At 39.6% G+C, this 19,342-nt stretch overlaps 1 protein-coding gene and 1 pseudogene across 1 annotated transcript; one reads left to right on the top strand and one right to left on the bottom strand.

The window, feature by feature from the left end:
• The first annotated feature begins 12,812 nt into the window (after positions 1–12,812).
• On the top strand, positions 12,813–13,563 carry LOC136161693 (SIN3-HDAC complex-associated factor pseudogene; annotated as a pseudogene).
• Positions 13,564–15,689: 2,126 nt separating this feature from the next.
• LOC136161712 (small proline-rich protein 2E-like) lies at positions 15,690–15,908 on the bottom strand. Its single transcript, XM_065926739.1, has one exon. It carries the CDS (start codon positions 15,906–15,908, stop codon positions 15,690–15,692), a length of 219 nt encoding a protein of 72 aa, XP_065782811.1.
• Positions 15,909–19,342: the final 3,434 nt, after the last annotated feature.

Raw genomic sequence — 19,342 nt, forward strand, 5'->3', positions numbered from 1 at the left:
AGCCCTAGCTTGGGGAACATTCCAGGAAAGCTACTCTGCTCCACCCTGGGTGGCATTGGAGGAAAGGGGCAAATCAAACAAAGGTCTTGGTGGCAAGGAACTAAATCAGTTTGGGATGCCATCAAGTTTACCCCTGATGCATCTCCACCCTACACTGGTGGTAGAACCAGGAGGGACGAGTAAGGCACCTGCATTGGTAAGGGACAGATGAAGTCCAACCAGGGAAGGAAAGCATCCCTGGAAAGTCTGTCTACACCCCCACCTAGAGCAGGGAAGGATTCCTCCAGTGAAAACAAGCCATGGCTGTGGATGCCGCTTTTTTCTCTCTCACAGATGGGAGCTAATAGTTCTAGAACCACTCCTTTAAAAAGTATTTTTTAAAAAACTGGGAAAAGTTTGATCCCCAGAATTTAAAAAGACATGCCTGATCTTCTTTTGTGATACTAAATGGCCACAGCATCCTTTGGAAGATGGGAAACATTGATCAGTTGAAGGGTCTCAATTATAATACTGTTTTACAATTAGATTGGTTCTGTAGAAAACAAGAGAAATGGGTAGAAGTGCCATATATGTTGCTCTTTATCTCTCTGAGAGACGTGCTAGACCTATGTCCTAAGGGTGTAGATTTAGGTGTGAAACCTTCAGCTTCCTCCTGCCCTCTTACTTTGCCCTTGTATCTGGGGCTCCCAACTAAACAGGCTGAGAATCAGGGCACCCTTCCAGGAGGGGTTACCTCACTCTAGGTAGAAACGAAAATAGTTCCAATTGTTGATGAGACTATTTAGAAGATCCAAAAATTACATAGAAGCATTTATGGGACTAACTTTAGTTTATGACCTTACTTGGAGAGATGTAATGTATGTCTTGGGACAGACACTGACTCCTGACTCTAGAGCTCGGGTTTTGGGGGAAGCTACTACTTTTGGAGATAAATGGCTTGAAGGCAAGTGGAAAGAGGGAACACGAAATAGCCCTCCTCCCTACTGGGAGCCAAGTAATTCCCGTAACAGTGCCAGATTGAGACTATAAGATAACTAAAGGAAGGTGGGATCAGAGCCACTTTGCAAGATGTATTCTTAAAAGACTCAAGTGATCATGCACTAAGACTTTAGACTATGCTAAGTTGGCTGACATAGAATAGGGAGAGAAGGAAACTCCTGGTAAATTCTTTGATAGACTATGGGAGGTTGTCCACAAGTTTACTGACATTGATCCCAAAAATGCAGAGGGAGAAATGATCTTAAAAGATAGATTTCTCACTCAGTCAGCTCCAGATATCTGCCATAAGCTACTAAAACAGGCATTTGAACCAAATCAGTCTTTTAAAACAACAACAACAACAACAAAACACTGTTGCAGCTGGCTCAGATGGTATATTATGGGGTAAAGAATATGAGGAGGAAAATAGGAGGAAAAAAGAACCATGCGAAAGACTGAAGCCCCAACAATGGCTGTTAGATATGTTCTGAAACAGCCTGAGGAAAAATGCCCAGAGGAACCCAGGTGGAAAAGGATGGACTTATTATTACTGTGGAAAGGAGAGGCATCTCAAGCGGGATGCCCTCAGACATCTAAGCTGCCCCTCACCCCCCAGCTCCCTGTCTGATCTACAAAGAACCACATTGGAGAAGAGACTGCCCTCTGAGGTGTAGGTCCCAGGGGTCAGATTCTCAGGACAATCGGGACTGAAGGTGCCCTGGGGTCCCCATAAACACCTGAGGAACCCTGAGTACTAATAACTGTGGTGGGCCAACCAATTTACTTCTGGACACCGGGGCACATTTCTCTGTGCTCACTGAAGCCCCTGGTCCGCTTTCCTAACAATCCACTACCATAATGGGATTGTCTGGATGAGCCAAATGCTATTATTTCATTCACCCTTTAAGCTGCAACTAGGACTCTGTGCTATTTTCTCTAGTTTCTAATTGTGCCAGAGTCTCCCTCACCCTTTTTGAGTAGGGATATACTGAACAAGGTCCAGGTATCTGTTTTCCTGAATATGGAACCTGCTCTTTTTTAATTCAACAAAATGTAAATCTTAGAGTGTGGGCTGATGGAAAAACTGTGGATTGAGCACAAAATGTTGTTCCTGTTGTTTTCAATCCTCACCTATTTCCATATCAAAACAGTACTCACTAAAGCCCAAGGTTAAGGAAGGGTTAAAGCCTATCATTAAAAATTTAAAGGAACAAGGACTATTAATTTCCTGTAACAGTCCATGCAACACTCTTATTTTGGGTGTAAAAAAAGTCAAATGATAAATGGAGACTTGTTTGAGATATACGAATAATAAGTGCCTAATCCTTATACTTTGTCGTCAGAAATTCCTGAATGAGCCAAATATTTTTCAGTCATTGATTTGAAGGATACTTTCTAGGGTTAAATTATCCCCTACCTATGACTTTAAGACAATTGAGAGGATTTGGGGGCATCACAGGCTACGGCCTGGTCTTTATATAAACTTATAACTGAGACTCAGCAGGCCCAAACCAGCAAGCTGATTTGGTACCCTGAGACTCAAAAGGCTTTTAAGACTCTTCAAACTGCTCTCTTGCAGGCTCCTACTTTGATCTTGCCCACAGGATCAGAATTTAGTTTGTTTGCTACTGAAAAAAAAAGGCAATGGCCACATTCCTTAAGGATACTTGCTACTATTGTTTTGCTAATGCCTAAAGCTCATAAGTTTACTAATGGGCAAAATCTTACTGTACTGAATTCTCATGATGTAAGTGGAACCTTAAACTCTAAAGTTCAGAGCAACAATGCTCTGCCTTTAAAGCTGCTGTAACTCAAGGGATGTCAAAAGCTCTAGGAATAGAATACCACTTACACTGTTCCTGGAGACCCCAATCTTCAGAAAAAGTTAAAAAGCTAATGACATTATTAAGAGACATCTGTGTAAACTAACTCAGGAAACACAAGACAGTTGGTTTAAAGTTTTACTCATAGCTTTAATGAGGTCTCAAACTGCCCATAAGAAGTGACTGCCTGTGACAGACTGTTTTTGCACACAGATATTGTCATGGATCCTAAAGCCTTAGAATTAACTATGTGACTCAGCTTTAAGTTTTTCAACAAACATTATGAGAACTCTGGGAAGTGACTCCTGACCCAGCCTCCACAATCAGTCTGCTTGCTGGGTCTGCAGAGCACTCCCCCTCCTCATCAACTGAAGCCTTCCCATGGTGGGTTTCTCCATTTCAAGGAAAAGACTTTCTTCAACTCTATGATGACATCTAACAATCCTAAGATGGACTGGTATAACATATTATATCTTAACTATGGACATAATGTGACTTTTAATTTTGATTATGTTTTAACTTGGTTTAATGACTATTTTGCCTCATATATGTAACTGTGTAACTGGATTCGTTTCTAACTGTCTGAAAGATTTTAAGTTACAAATGGCTGTCCAGGCTCCTACAAGTGCCACAGCCTTCTCCAACTGTTAGCTGGGGCCCCTGGGTCAGAGATGCTCAATATGAGGGTTTGGAGAATATGTTGCCTCAACAATTTAGGGACAGTACCCCTTAACAGCAGAAAGTAGTTATGGAATGAAAAAGATGCCCCTTTCCCTTGGCAACATAATTCTCCTAAAAGAAAAAGGGGGTGGGAGTGGGGAGGCGAATGAGAGTCAATTCTTAGGCAGATTGTTAAGAAGTCTGGGGTCCTCAAGAAAGAGAGAAATCTGGGGTTCTTGAGGAGGAGATTGCAGCCTGGAGTTCTCAAGGAGGAGAAGAGAGCAAACATTTTTTTCCTTAAGCCCAGACAGAGCTGATGATCGCACAACAAAACAAGTCAGCTTAAACTCTGCACCGATGATAATATAACAGTAATGTACCCTGCTTGAGGACCTGTTTCTCCTTGAGAACCTTCTGACTAATCCTGTTATCTTAAAATGTATATTGTGGAAGTGGGTCTGGTAAGATCTTTCTATTGTCAGTTCTAATCCTGTCATCTTAAAATGTAAATTGTGGGAGTGGGTCTAGTAAGACCTTTACAAGCTTGAGACATTCTTTTGATTTACTGTAATAACTAATTTAAAAGTATATAGCTCCCTTGTTTAGGTGAGTGAGGGGAGTACTCTCCATCGCCCTTCTGATATCTATGTCAGAAGCTTTCTCTGTCCCTTTTTCACTTTAATAAAACTGTGCTACACAAAAGCTCTTGAGTAGTTAAGGTTGGTTCCTGGTCCATAAGCTAAATTTTCTTCTTTGGAGATCAGCAATCCAACATCATTCACTGAAAGCTATCACTTCCTCAGCTTACCTCTAGAATATTGCATGGTAGTAAGTTCAGGCTTCCCTGGTGGCTCAGAGGTTAAAGCGTCTGCATCCAATGCGGGCGACCTGGGTTCCATCCCTGGGTTGGGGAGATACCCTGGAGAATGAAATGGTAACCCACTCCAGTATTCTTGCCTGGAGAATTCCATGGACGGAGGAGCCTGGTAGGCTACAGTCCATGGGGTCGCAAAGAGTCGGACACGACTGAGTGACTTCACTTTTTTTTTTTTTTTTTAAGTTCAGGAGAGAAGCCTTTTTCTGTTAAGTATAATCCCGAGGAGAACCCTTCCAATTCATTCATTTAACTGATTCGTGTGTGTTTCAATATGTCAGGCTGTGTTCCAGACACTTGGGATGAGTCAGTGAACAATAACACATATCTCTGATCTTGTGGAGTTCACATGCTAGAGAGGTAGGTGGAGATAAACAGTAAAGAATATGATGGTTAAGTAAATTATGTATTAAATGCTATGAAAAAATGAAATAGTAGTGTAAGCAATTGGGAGCATCAAAGAGGTAAGGATGGGGGCTGTGTATCTTCTTTGAGAAGAGGATGTTTGGACAGACTTGAGGGAGGTGAAGCTAGATATTAAGGTATTTGTTGAAAGAATTTCAGGTCAAGAGAATATCCAAAGAAAATGCTCCAAGGTAGTAGCCTGCCTGGCATGTTCTGGGGGCACTGTGGCTGGACTGGAAATGGTAACTGGAAGAAAGACTGGGGCCAAAAGAAAGTAAGTTCATCTCCTGCTTTTAGTCTCTGCCATCAGCCATCATCAGGGCATGGCAAATCCTTCTTCTTCCATGGCACATCCTCAGAAGAAATTAACCCAGAGTAAAATGCATTGAGGACTGTTTCTTCAGGCTCCTAAATGTCCCATATCTTTTGGACTTTTTTGGGAAAGTTTCCACTCTCAGGTAGGGTTACCTATAAAAGTGGGTTAAAGTCACATATAAATACCTCTCAAAAATAGGAAGTTGACTTACCAAGGATATGTACTTTTAGTAGACTTTAGTTTGCCCTATGTGACAAGAATATCACTGAATTATTTTAACTGAGTAATTATATAATTGTGCCTTTTGAAAAAAAAAATATCATTTGGGACTTCTCTGGTGCTCAGTGGTTAATAATCTGTCTGCCAGTGCAGGGGAGATGGGTTCAATCCCTGGTCTGGGAAGATTCCACATGCTGCATGTCATCTAAGCCCGCACACTGGAACCATGGAAACCCGTCACTCTAGGGCCTGTTCCATGGCAAGAGAAGCCCCCACAATGACAAGCCCACACACCACAGCTAGAGAGTAGACCCCACTCTCCGCAACTAGAGAAAAGCCTATGCACAGCAACAAAGACCCAATACAGCTCAAAATCAGTCAATAAGTAAAAATCTAAAAAAAATACCTTTTGCTATGAGTAAATGTTAAACAGATATATTAATCAAATATTATGGCATAAGGATACTATGATGTGGTTATATAGAGGTGCTGGTATGAGAATAATTGAATATTGGGAAAACTACTCTACTATACCTTTACTAGCCAAATGGCACCTATCTTATCTTCTTTGCTATATAGGGCACAATAAAAGCCCTATTGTGGCTTCCTACCTTTAATCCTGGCTCAGGACCATCAGAGTCCCTTTCTTTAGTTTCAGCCAATGGTGTAATTATCCCTCTATCTGCCCTCTCTCCATCTCCACACTATGAATTTTTTCTTTTGTTCTCTTTTTAATGTAGCAGTAATATTGGTTTTATGTGTATTCAGAATAGGGCTCCCTGAATTACCAGACACTAGGATGCCTCCTGCCCCACCTTTCCAGAGTACTCCCTAAAGGTTACAATGTGTTAAATCACTGAATCAGTAAAATTGTTACCTATTACTTGAAAAGCAGTTTTCCCAATGAGCTTGTAGTTATAGACAAGAAAGAAAAGTGACTGGAAAGATGCAGAGATTTGGTTAGTATTGGCTGCTACTAGTGGCAAAATATTAAGAAGTGGCCAATTTGCAAGTGAAGCAGTACAGCAGTTCCATAGGAAAAGTTGACTACTTCTAAATCTCAACACAAAGAGATAAGATCAAAGAAACAAAGACTGTAAGACCTGTCTTTGAAGGTAAAGTGAGTTTAAAGGTGTAGTATTCCTATCCACACCATTCCAGAGGACATCAGGGCAGTAGAAGCACATTTAAGTAAAAAAGGCCAAGGAAGCAAAGAAATGAGTCTGGCTTAAGTATTAGGTCAGGGAAAAAAAGCTTTGAATAGAGTTACAGCCAGGGGAGATGACTAGAAAAAAATCAGAAGCCTCAGTATTCTTGCTTTATTTGTTTATTTTAATTGGGGGATAAGTTCTTTACAATATTGTAATGAATTTTGCCATACATCAATGTGAATTGGCCATAGGCATACACATGTCCCCTCCATCCTGAACACCCCTCCCACCTCCCTCCCCATCCTATCCCTCTAGGTTTTCATAGAACACTGGCTTTGGGTGCCCTGTTTCATGCATTGAACTCACACTGGTTATCTATTTTACATATGGTAATGTTGTGGTACCCGGAGGAGGGCATGGCAACCCACTCCAGTATTCTTGTCCCGAGAATCCAAGGGACAGAGGAAGCTAGTGGGCTACAGTCCATCGGGTCATAAAGAGTCAAACATGACTGAGCACACATGACGTTGCAGTACATATACACAATGGAATACTACTCAGCTATAAAGCGGAATGCATTTGAGTCAGTTTAATGAGGTGGATGAACCTAGAACCTATTATACAGAGTGAAGTAAGTCAGAAAGAGAAGGATAAATACTGTACATTAATACATATATATAGAATATATAAAGATGATACTGATGATTCCACTCCAGTATTCTTGACAGGAAAACCCTGTTGACAGAGAAGCCTGGTGGGCTACAGTCTACGAGGTCGCAAAGAGTTGGACATGACAGAGTGATTGAACACACACACAAAGCAATATCAAAGCAGAAAGAGCAGCCTAAGCTGCACCACCCCAGGGAAGAATATTCAACCCACTTCAGGAAAAGGTAATGAAGGAAGAAGCCGTGGAAGACAAGAGTACCTTTTAGAGAGTGGAGCCCATGTCATATCAAAGAACTGTCATCCAGGGTCATTGAATGGAAAGACTGATGTTGCTAAAAATGTTCAAACTACCCAAAGTAATTTACAGATCCAATGGAACCCTTATCAAAATACCTAACATAGTTTTCAAGAACTAGAACAAATATTCCTAAATTTATATGGAAACACAAAAGACCCCAAATAGACAAAGCAATCTTGAGAAAGAAAAATGGAGCTGGAAGAATCAGGCTCCCTGACTTCAGACTATACTACAAGGTCACGGTCATCAAAATAGTATGTTATTGGCATAAAAACAGAAATATAGATCAATGGAACAGGATAAAAAGTCCAGAAATATGCCACGTACCAGTGGTCAACTACTCTACAACAGAAGAGGCAAGCTGATATAAAGGGAAAAAAAGACACTGTCTTCAGTAAATGGCACTGGGAAAATTGGACAGCCACATGTAAAAAAAGAAAAGAAATGAAAATTTAACATTCCTTAACACTATACACAAAAATGGCTCAAAATGGATTAAAGACCTAAACATAAGACTGGATACTATAAAACTCTGAGAGGAAAACATAGGCAGAACACTCTGACATAAATCACAGTAAATTCTTGTTTTTGGTCTGTCTTCTAGAGTAATGGAAATAAAAATAAAAAATAAACAAATGGTATCTAATTAAACTCAAACACAGCAAAGAAAATCATAAACAAAATGAAAAGACAAACCACAGATGAGAGAAAGTATTTGCAAACCATGCAACTTACTAGGGATTAATCTCCAAAATTTACAAGCAGCTCATGCAGTTCAATATTGAAAAAACAAACAACCAAATCAAAAGATGTGCAGAAGACCTAAGGAGATATTTCTCCAAAGAAGTCATATAGATGGCCAAGAGGCACATGGAAAGGTGCTCGACTTTGCTAACTATTAAAGAAATGCCAATCAAAACTACAAAGTGATATCACATCAACCAGGATGGCCACCGTCAAAAAATCTACAAATAATAAATGCTGGAGAGGGTGTGGTGAAAAGGGAACCCTCCCACACTTTTGGTGGGAATGTAAATTGGTACAGTCGCTATGGAGAACAGTATGGAGGTTCTTTAAAAAACTAAAAATAGAGCTACTGTATGATATAGCAGCCCCACTCCTGGGCATATATTTGGAGAAAAGCATGGTTAGAAAGGATATATGCACTTCATCATCCATTGCAGCACTGTTCACATTAGCTAGGATGTGGAAGTAATCTAAATATCCATTGACAGATAAATGGATAAAGAAGATGTGATACACATATACAATGGAATATTACTTGGTCATTAAAAAGAAGGAAATAATGCCATTTGTAGCAATATGGACTAGGAGATCATCATACTAACTGAAGTAAGTCAAAGAGAGAAAGAAAAGACTCCTATGATATTGCTTATATGTAGAATCTAATTATACAAATGAACTTACTTACAAAACAGAAACAATCACAGACTTAGAGAACAAACTTATGGTTACCAGGGGGAAAGGGTAGGTTGGAAAATGATAGATTGTGAACCTGAGGCTGACATGTACACATTAGTATATTTAAAATAGATAACCAACAAGGACCTACTGTATAGCACAGTGGACTCTGCTCAGTATTCTGTAATAACCTAAATGGGAAAATAGTTGGAAAAGAATAGATGTATATGTATCACTTTGCTGTATACCTATAACTAACACAACGTTGTAAATCAACTATACTAGAAGAAAAAGTTTTTAAAAGAAAAAAATTCTCATTATTTCTAATCAGAGGGTGGACTTCATCATGCTTCTTTTTAAGAACACCTTTTAGGTATTTCAGAGTTCATGTGGATTAGATACTAATTATCTATCTCCCTTCCTCTCTTTTCCCCCCATGGAAGTTCTTACTGAGGCTATCCAATCCCTGCTCCATTATTGAAACTTGGATTTTGGTAGGGGTGGATAGGACTGAACTGTGTGTTTCCTACTTTGCTGGACCATGAAGAAAGGTTTCTGCCTGGAAAGGAGAAGTCTGTAGCATCAGTCAGTAAAGGTATAAATCATTCAGCAACTCAACAGACATTAGATAAGCTCTTACTATTTGATAGGGAGCAGACTGAGACCTGAGCTTACAGCCCTGAACAAGATAGAGAAGGTTGCAGCCTTGAGCAATGCAGAGAAGATTCCAGCCCTAATGATGCTTACAGTGTGAAGTCAGAGGTGATCTAGCAAGCATGGATGTGAAGAGAACAGGGGTGTAGGAAGTAAAGGGTCATTTGGCATCAACGGCAGCACATCCAATGGCTGTGCCTGCAAATGTTTTGAGGGTCAGAGGGGGCTAACAAGACCCCAAAGCCCGGGCAAAAGCCATCAGGTTCTGTGGAAGGGTATAGGGTGAGCGTGTTGAATATAGAGCACAAAAGAGAACAGGCAGAAGAAAGGGGAGAAACGAGAAAATTAAGTTGGAGGCTGGAAAAGAATGTGGGTTGTGGCTGCCCTAAACCCACCACAAGACTTTTCTGAGTCAGGAATGTGAACCTACAGAGAACTCCCTCAGTCACTATCTGAACCAGAAGGAATGATTTTTCCGGGAATCATGGAGGTCACTGTCTTGTACAAAGAAAAAAAAAAATGACAATGCAGAAAAAGGGAAGAACCATGAAACTGAACAAAATATGCATTTCTCTATTTGTTATATCAGCTGCCAGGCTGTGGATTTGAAGTCTTCCAAGTGGTGCACAGTTTGAACTCCAAGTTCCTCCTGTGAACCAGTATAATTCTCTAAGTTTTCCGCACAGTTGAGGATAATTTTGCCACATCACAGTAGAGGAGAGGAGCTGAGGAAGGAGGAGATGAGATAAGAAGAAACAAGTCCTCCTTTAAATCTCAAGTGGCATTAACTGTCAGTCCAGTGATCAGGGTTTGAAACCTTTGGGTTGTGAGTGTGAGAGGAGTGTAGAGGTAAAATGCGTGGTCCCTAACCAGAAGGTTGAGAATTGAGATGAGAATTATGGGGAGAAGACACACAGGGGATGCTCCAGTAAGGAAGTGGATGGCTCCCTTGGACTGCTCATATGGGATTGCATGAAGAGCATCAACAATATCCCAGAAAGCCAATATATATCATTTTCCTCTAGCTTAGCAACATCCTCACTACTAACTATTTTTAAAATTATTATCATGAAGTTATAAAAATAAAATTACATCATATATGTTATACATCATCATCATATGACCACCAATATCAAACTGCCAGAAATAAACATTGATAATACTTCACTATATTTGGTGTTAAGGTTTTTTATTTTCCATAAACCCACACCTGTGTATATATGTCTATAAGGATATTGATATATTGATTTGAGATCTTTGATCTTTTTTAATACAGATGTCTCCAGCCACTAATTTCTCTCTATGCACTGTATTACATGTATTACTGAAGTTCTCGTATACTGCTCCTTCATTTTCATTCCTCCCAAACTATTTTGCAATTTTATTTATTATTTCTTCTTTGAGCCATCAGTTATTTAGGAATGTGTTGCCAAACTCATACATATCACAGAAGCAGAGAGTAGAGTGGTGGTTGAGAGGCTGAGGGGTGAGGCAAAAGTGGAGATGCTGGATAAAGGGCCCAAGGCTTTGGTTATAAGATGAAAGAGCTCTGGGAGACAATGTAAATGATGGTGAGTCTAGTTAATAACACTGTTGTACACTTGAGACTTGCTAAGGGAGTAAATCTTAAACATTCTCATCAAACACATGCACCCATGTGCACTCACACACACATTTAAATGATTGCTGTTGTGGTAACTAACATGTTAAGTAGCTGATGGTGGTACTCATTGCACAAAATATGCATAGGTCATCACATTGTACAATTATACATCAAATCACATATAATGTATACATTATACATCAAATCATCACATTATACACTATAAATGTATACATTTTAATTTGTCAGTTATACCTGACTAAGGCTGTAGGGGGAAAGATGAAAGAATAACCATCACACAAAAGAGTAACAAAGTTTGAGAATCTCTGTGTTCCTTCTCCTCCTTGCCTCTGTGAGGCTCTGACACTATTCTCTGAGAGAGCTTCCCTCATCAGTTATTCTCTGTGGGCCTTGTATCCATTTCATAGTGGTTATTCCCATTAGTCACCTGCATGGACCACATCTGAAATGGGTAGTGCCGAAACAGGGGAAAGAAGGGATGGAAAGTTGCTTCTATTATTGAAAAATCAAGGTCTCTTTAGTTTTGGCATATCATATATTTAGTCATCAATTTCCTCAAAAACGTATTAGACATCTAATGTATTTCATTCCTCCAACCATTCTGTGTTCTAGAGACCATGCTCAGGTCCTTTCCTAGAAGTAATTTTCTGGCTTGATTTATTTTGCTGCCTTTTCCTCTGAACATAATAGAGCTACCACTGGGGCTCCTTGGCACACAGATGGACAGACTACAAATTTTCTCTCTTTTCTATGTTGCTACAGCCAAATGGAAGTGGATGCAAACTTCAAAACCATGTAAAATCTCATCTCTTCCTCTTTGGGGATTACAACTGGTGAGCTTTCTAGTTCAACAAGTTTTTTAATATCTTGGCTACATTTTTCTTTCCATTTTTTTCATTTCTGGTTTGCAAACCAGACAACTATTTCCTGAACATATGTGTATCAAAATACCCTGATCAATACAACAGATGGCCAACATATGCTCAACCTCGCAAGTCACTTTTCAAACTTTTTGCCATTCAATAACACGTATCATCACATTTATGGTCTCCAATATCAGTTTCTTTGCCAACCACCTGCAGATTTCTAAGCCAAGGCTACATTTTTAAGATTTGTTACAGTAGCATCCCATCTCAGAAAACTAATTTTTGTGTTAGGTCAAATAACACTAGCTACAGTAGGAACAGATCCCAAATATCAGTGTTTTGTTTTTTTTTTTTTTTTTTTTTCATTCATGTCATAGTCTAATGAGGATTGAGCAGTAATCTGGGTATCTTTTTCCATCTACAGTTCTATCTTTATAGAGTTCTTTACTTCTAGGTTTGTGAATGAAGACTGTAGAAAGAGAAAGATTGAATCTATCTTGTATATAGGTTTAGAATGATTTGATTTGAAGACTTGGTTACATTTAAGAATAATGTCATTTTTAGTGTGTGTGTGTTTGTGTGTGTGTGTGTGTGCTTGTGTGTGTTTGATCTGAGTGAACTATTTGACTTGTGGACACTTAGGGCCGCAAGAAGAAATAACAAAGATTACCTTTTTCCCCAGCTCAATTTCACAGCTGAGCACTTAGACACTAAGCTGCCTAGCAACAGTGACTTTGTAAATCTCAGTGGACACTGTAAACCTCAAATTTCTTCAAAGGTGGAATCAAGACAATCAGGAAAGCACACTGCGCCCCTCGGGATCGTTATTGCGCCTGAAATGGCTGCTTTTGGAAGGTTATTACCCAGAAGAAAAGATGTTTGGTTTTCACAAGCCAAAGATGTACCGAAGTATAGAGGGCTGCTGCATTTGCAGAGCTAAATCCTCCAGTTCTCGGTTCACCGACAGTAAACGCTATGAAAAGGATTTCCAGAGCTGTTTTGGGTTACATGAGACTCGTTCAGGAGATATCTGTAATGCCTGTGTCCTGCTTGTTAAAAGATGGAAGAAATTGCCAGCAGGATCAAAAAAAAAACCTGGAATCATGTGGTAGATGCAAGGGCAGGACCCAGTCTAAAGACTACACTGAAACCAAAGAAAGTGAAAACTCTAACTGGAAACAGGATAAAAAGTAACCAGATCAGTAAACTGCAGAAGGAATTTAAACGCCACAATTCTGATGCTCACAGTACAACCTCAAGTGTCTCTCCAGCTCAGTCTCCCTGTTACAGTAACCGGTCAGATGATGGCTCAGATACAGAGATGGCTTCCGGCTCCAACAGAACGCCAGTGTTTCCCTTTTTAGATCTCACATACTGGAAAAGACAGAAAATATGCTGTGGCACTATCTATAAGGCCGTTTTGGGGAAGTCCTCATCGACACACATCTATTCAAGCCTTGCTGCAACAATAAGAAAGCAGCTGCTGAGAAGCCGGAGGAGCAGGGGCCAGAGCCTCTGCCCATCTCCACTCAGGAGTGGTGACTAAGCTTTATGTAGAAGGGGAGCAAAAATGATTTAAATTTTGGAAAACAAAGCAACAAAATGACCCTCCTGTTTTTAATTTGGATACCTGCTATTCTGCCAAAAGATGGATTTGTAGAATAGTTTTGAATGGGTTATTTATCCTCCAGTTTCACAAACTCTGAAGCCAGTGAAGCTTACTAAGAGATAAAAAAGAAGTGCACATAATATTTAAGATGCTGAGTATTTCATAGGAAAGCTGAATGCTGCTGTAAAGTGCTCTTTGAGTCTTTTTTAAAAATCCCCTTCTAATGAATGAAATTAGGGGAATTTTCAGGGGACAGAGATGGGATTTGTTGTATGATAAACGTATGTAGTTTTAGTCTTTCTATTTTGAGAAGCAGTGGTTGGGGCATTTTTTAAGATGGCTGGCTACACTTGTTTTCCTTCGTTATAATAAATTTGTCATAACTCAGTAAAAATGGACTTGCCCCTAGAGGTAGTTGTTAATAACTGAAATATTAAGGTCTTGCCAAGCTTCTGGTGATTCAAACCTGTACTACTGAATATTAAGCGGGACAGACAGCTCTCTGGTGCGAATATCTTGAAGGAGCAATTTCTAAGTAGGCAGAGGTAACTTGACTGTATATGTTGTATCCTGTCTCACCTCACTCCATATTGATATTTGATACAGATTTTAATTTATATGAAACTTAAAAAGCAGAATCAAAACTTAAAGCAGAATCAAAGTTCCTCTAGGGGAAATGTCAAGTCTTTAGGATAAGCAATCCTATATGAATAGTACCAAAGCATTACCACTTGGTAGAGAACATTCTCTATTAAAAATGTTAGATTATCTGAAAAATAACAATGTGCAAGTCTTTAGGATGGCACACGAAAAAATAAAGGTTAATGCTTCTGGGGGCACGCTTCTAAGAGGGCTTGCAAGTGTGTAAATAATTTATGTTACGTGACTGGTGACTTCACTGAAAATCTGCACAATTCAGTTTTAGCTCTGGATTACTTCAGCTGACCTTTGTGAAGGTTTTATCTGTGTAGAATGGTTGTTTGACTTGTGTTAACCTGTTAGGGTTTTGGGTTTTTTTTTTGCTTTTTTTTTCATTCTGTATTAAAATTCTACTAAAAGAAAAAAAAAAGAACTACTATAACCTTATGCAGACTATTTCATTAATTTCCAAAAGCCTTTTATCAGCAATAGCATCTAAAAAATATGGCTAAATTAGAAAAGGAAAAAAAAAACCAGAATATGAAAGTACAGTACAGTGTTAAGAAACTTCTTGTTTGAAACAGAAGCTATTTCTGAGCTACTATCCTTTGGACCTAATACGGTGGTGAGGGTAACAGGTGCTGGTAACAGTGGTGATAATGCAGACAATGAGGACCTGGACAGGGAAATTTGGCGTGCTGCAGTCCATGGGGTCACAAAGAGTCTGACATGACTAAGTGACTGCACTGAACTGAACCGAACTGTCTTCCAAGTGCTATTTATGAGTCTGGCATGTCCCAACTAAATTATAGACATTCATTGGATATTAATTCCTCAGAAATTTGGAATGAAAATACAATTTTCCCTACATTTTACTAAAGGGACTGAAAACCTGGAGAGATAAATATTTTGATCCTCAAACCATCAAGTGATAATTAAGGATATAACATGGAACTGAAATTATGTAGAAGTATTCCTTGATAAGACTCAAAATTTAGACAACACTGATTATGAGAGCTTGAACCTTGGCATCAAAGGATAGAAACAAAATAAGATGATGATATGGTATTACTAAAAAACTTTTGAAAAGAAAACATTTTTGCCATCACACAAAGGAACTATAGTTTATTCATGAAGAGGAGGATAAACAACAGTTGACCAGCTGGTAGAAACCCCTGCCCAGGTGACAGACAGACCCAAGGGAGGGAGAGAATCCTCTGATGGTGCCCGGGAGAAAAGCTGCTGCTCTTCCATCTGAAGCTCTGTGATGCTTTCCCAGCTGTCCTCCCAGAGGAGAGCAGAACAGCAGCCTCAGGAAGGAAACCTCTGGTTGTCAGGATCACCACAGGCATACTGCAGGCTGAAGGATGGAGAAGCTTCTATATCCATGATAGGCTTTAAAGGGAAGATGAAGGTGGAGCTGTGGAGCCAGGTGAGTCAGTTGTCCTCATCCTTTCCTGATCCAGATACAACCTGATGCTTCTACTTGCTTTTGGGTGGGCACTTCTGCTGGCATTGTTGGGGAGGTGGCACAGGAGGGCATTTCTGCTGGCACTGAGGAGGTGGGCATGGCTCAGGGCACTTTGGAGGTGGGCAAGGCTCAGGGCACTTTGGAGGTGGGCAAGGCTCAGGGCACTTGGGAGGGCACACTACTGGAGGTGGTTGGCAGGGCTGCTTGCACTGCTGCTGCTGATAAGACATCTTTCTGGAGTCTCAGAATCTGAAAGAAATTATATGACAGTGTTCACAAGAAGGAACTGCTACAGTGAGAAAAGTCTGAGCATGTTTAATAACATAGGATAGAATCTTTACAGTCACTAAGAATGTGCTTTGATCTCTTTAATCCCTTTCAATGAAATCCTGGCTTCTCTCTCCCTCTTTAGCAAATTGTATTATTGGCTCAGAGAAAATCTTTACTTTTGCATAAAACTTGAAAAAAATGTTTTTCAATGAACCAATCAATGTTGTTTGGTTCTTCTTTTATTTCTGAAAACAGCATCTTCAAGAAAGGCCATCATAAGTTCCAAAAGCCTAGGTAAGCTCACAAGCAATTCTCATCATCACTATCTATTATGAGATCCCAGAAGTATCACTTCTGTACAGAGCAAAAGGCCACCAGGAAGGATACAAGGACCCCACACCTTCTAAGATAAATGACTCTTCAACAACAGCAGAAGGACACAAGAAAGATACAAAAAGAGGGAAAGTGCTTCTTTCTTTACCTCTTCTTGTCACAGATTTTGTTGCAATCTCTTCAATAAAGGAATTCAAACTCTGTCCCAGAAACTTAATAAATAATGTATATCACTGTGTTCATATTCCAAGCTTTCATCCACTAAGGAGCATTAAAGTCATGACAATAACTTTGGACACAGCACATTTGCTGTAGCCAGAATTAATTCATAAGTAGAGAGCCCAAGAATAGAGTTGAACTGAAGAATCAGACTCACCAGGTTCTCCAAAATCTATCTGGACTTGAGTAGCAGAAGGATGGCAGTGATGCAGCAGAGGGCCTTTTTATAGGGACTAGCTGCCCCACCCAGGAGGAAGCAGAGCTGCCAAAACAGGCCTGGTTCAGTCATTTCTCAACCAAAATGCAAATCCATCCATAAGTGGCTTGACAGGGGCTCCAGAAAGAGGAAATGTCCTGCTCCAGGATCTCCTCCCTGAATTATCTTCCCATGACGCACAGCATCCTTGTTTTAAGCTCTCAGTTTCAGGGATTTATGGCAGTGGGAGGATTTGTTTGGGTTCTTTAACTTGGAGTCAAAGCCTCCCTTTCTTGATTGGAGAAGATTCCTCTTTGATACCTTTCACCTTCCATGAATTATAAAAGTGCCTGTCTTATTCCACATGAACTGGTTGCCATTTTGTTGTACATACTGGGTTGAAAAGAGTCTGGCTATCTAGTGACGCCTTTCTCTTTACCTCAAGTCCTTCTTATGCTTTTCTCTTTGATCCATGACCTGCTAATCTGTCTCCTTTCTTCTTCCAAACTGGACCGAGGGCAGGTTGCAGATCATCGCTCCAGCCTTCCCATCATAATACTTAGATATGTTTGGTAAAGCGGTGCCCTCTAGGAACCTCCTTTCACTGCTTTTCTCCCTCAGATAAAAGACATCAAGCTGTTTATTGCAGCCTTTAGAAATCTGTTTCACCTTGGGTCCCAGGGAATTCACTAAGAGTTTAGCATCTTCTACTGTAATTCAGGTGTTGCCGCAGCCCAGACTCTAGACCAACAACAGAAAGCAAGCTTTTTGAACCTAACTCTCCAACATGATGTACCACTTACTTCTACATAATTTCTCCCAGCTGTCCTCTTTGTACTATGTCACTGTATGAAAAAAATCTCAGAGCATTGTTCAAATTTTCCAATGTGCTTCTCCTTTGAAATATCGAAAGGCCCAATCTGGTAAATATTGCCATAAAACAACTATTTTTTAGTGAAAGTTGAAATCATGAGCCATTCAGCCTTTGAAGTTAATTGCCATTCCTATACAACTTCTCAAGTCATTAATAAGGATTTCAGTGTAATTTAAACCATTTTTTTTAGATTTACCATACTGATTACATGGAATATATGTTAGATAAATCTCTTTCCTGGTCACTTCCTTCATAAAATTTGTCGGTGTGCCGGAAAGAATCATAGTTAATTTATGAGTCATCTTGACTGGCACAGGGTGCCCAGATAATTGGTCAAATATTATTCTATGTGTTTCTCTAAGGATGTTTTTGAATGAGATGGGCTTCCCTAGTGGCTCAGTGGTAAAGTATCTGCCTAAAAAGCAGGAGTTGCCAGTTGGATCACTGGTTGTGAAAAATCCCCTGGATAAGGAAATGGCAACCCACTCCAGTATCTTTGCCTGGAGAATCCCACAGAAAGAGGAGCCTTGCGGGCTACTTTCCATGGGGTCACAAAGAGTTGGACAAAGCTTAGCAACAGACAACACCCTTCAATCAGAGGTCTGGGTAAAGGAGGTTGCCCTCTATAAGGTGGGTAGTGCTTTATCCATTGAAGGCCTGAACAGAGCAAAAGTCTAAGCCTTTCTTGGGTAAGAGATAATCCTCTTGCCTGATAGCCTTCCACAGGTTTTCAGTTCCACAGATTTTTAATTTGCCAGCCTTTATAATCTCTCTTTCTATCTTTTTCCTGTTTCTCTCTGTATCTGTCACTCTCTCATATAAAAATATATATAACATGTATTATATTATAATTTGAAAATATTTTCTGCCATTTCATGTACATCATTTCTTATGTTCAATCAAATTAAAAATTCAAGGAGCTTGTCTAAAGTGATTAAAGTAAAAATATAAATATTACATGATACATGTGAAATGTAATTATGGCAAATATAATGAATTTTTAGAGAATAACTGAAGTTCAAAAAAGAATGCCCTAGCGTGTTCTCCAGCCCTGGCATAATATTTTGTTTATGCCTTTTCAGAGACTTAGCTATCAATAGATCTTCTACAGTTCCTTTGTTCAGCTGGAGCTGAACTATCCTCTTTTCTATACTATCCTCTTGGGCACTCTTCAGAGGTTGGTGAGGAATCATATCTGGTTTAGGAGTAAAGTTACAATGCTGGCTTTATATTACTATAGAATGTGGGAACACAGTTAATGGAATCAGGATGTCTCATTTCAGCTGACCCCTACAGTCCCCTAGAATGCTGTGTCGTGCTGAAGATTACTTTACCAGGAAGTAAATCATTTTTATTCTAATAATAAATATCAGGCTTAAATTGCATAAAAACAAAAATGAATGTGAGATACCATTTAAGACTCACACCACCACATACAAGTGATTGAGAGTAGGTTTGGGAGGGGAGAGAGGATCAGAGAACTAAATGTCTGAAATAATTAAATACATTCTTAGGGTTTATCTGATGAGTTTGTTTTCTTCTACTCTATCCCAACATGTTTTAGATCTTTAAAAGAGAGTGGTTTTATTTAGTAATAGTCTTTGCATATCTTTCTTTTTTCTTCCTGCACTCAGTGGAATAATTGACCTACTAACTTGCCTAGGGCAAAAAATCAGGAAGCTTTTCAAGAATGTAATTTTATAAATGGGAAGGGAAGAAGAGGAGAAGAAAAGAGAAAGAGGAAACATTTAAAGCTTTGAAACAGTCACCAG

This window comes from Muntiacus reevesi, chromosome 1, assembly GCF_963930625.1.
Source record: "Muntiacus reevesi chromosome 1, mMunRee1.1, whole genome shotgun sequence".
NCBI classification, from domain to species: Eukaryota; Metazoa; Chordata; class Mammalia; order Artiodactyla; family Cervidae; genus Muntiacus; species Muntiacus reevesi.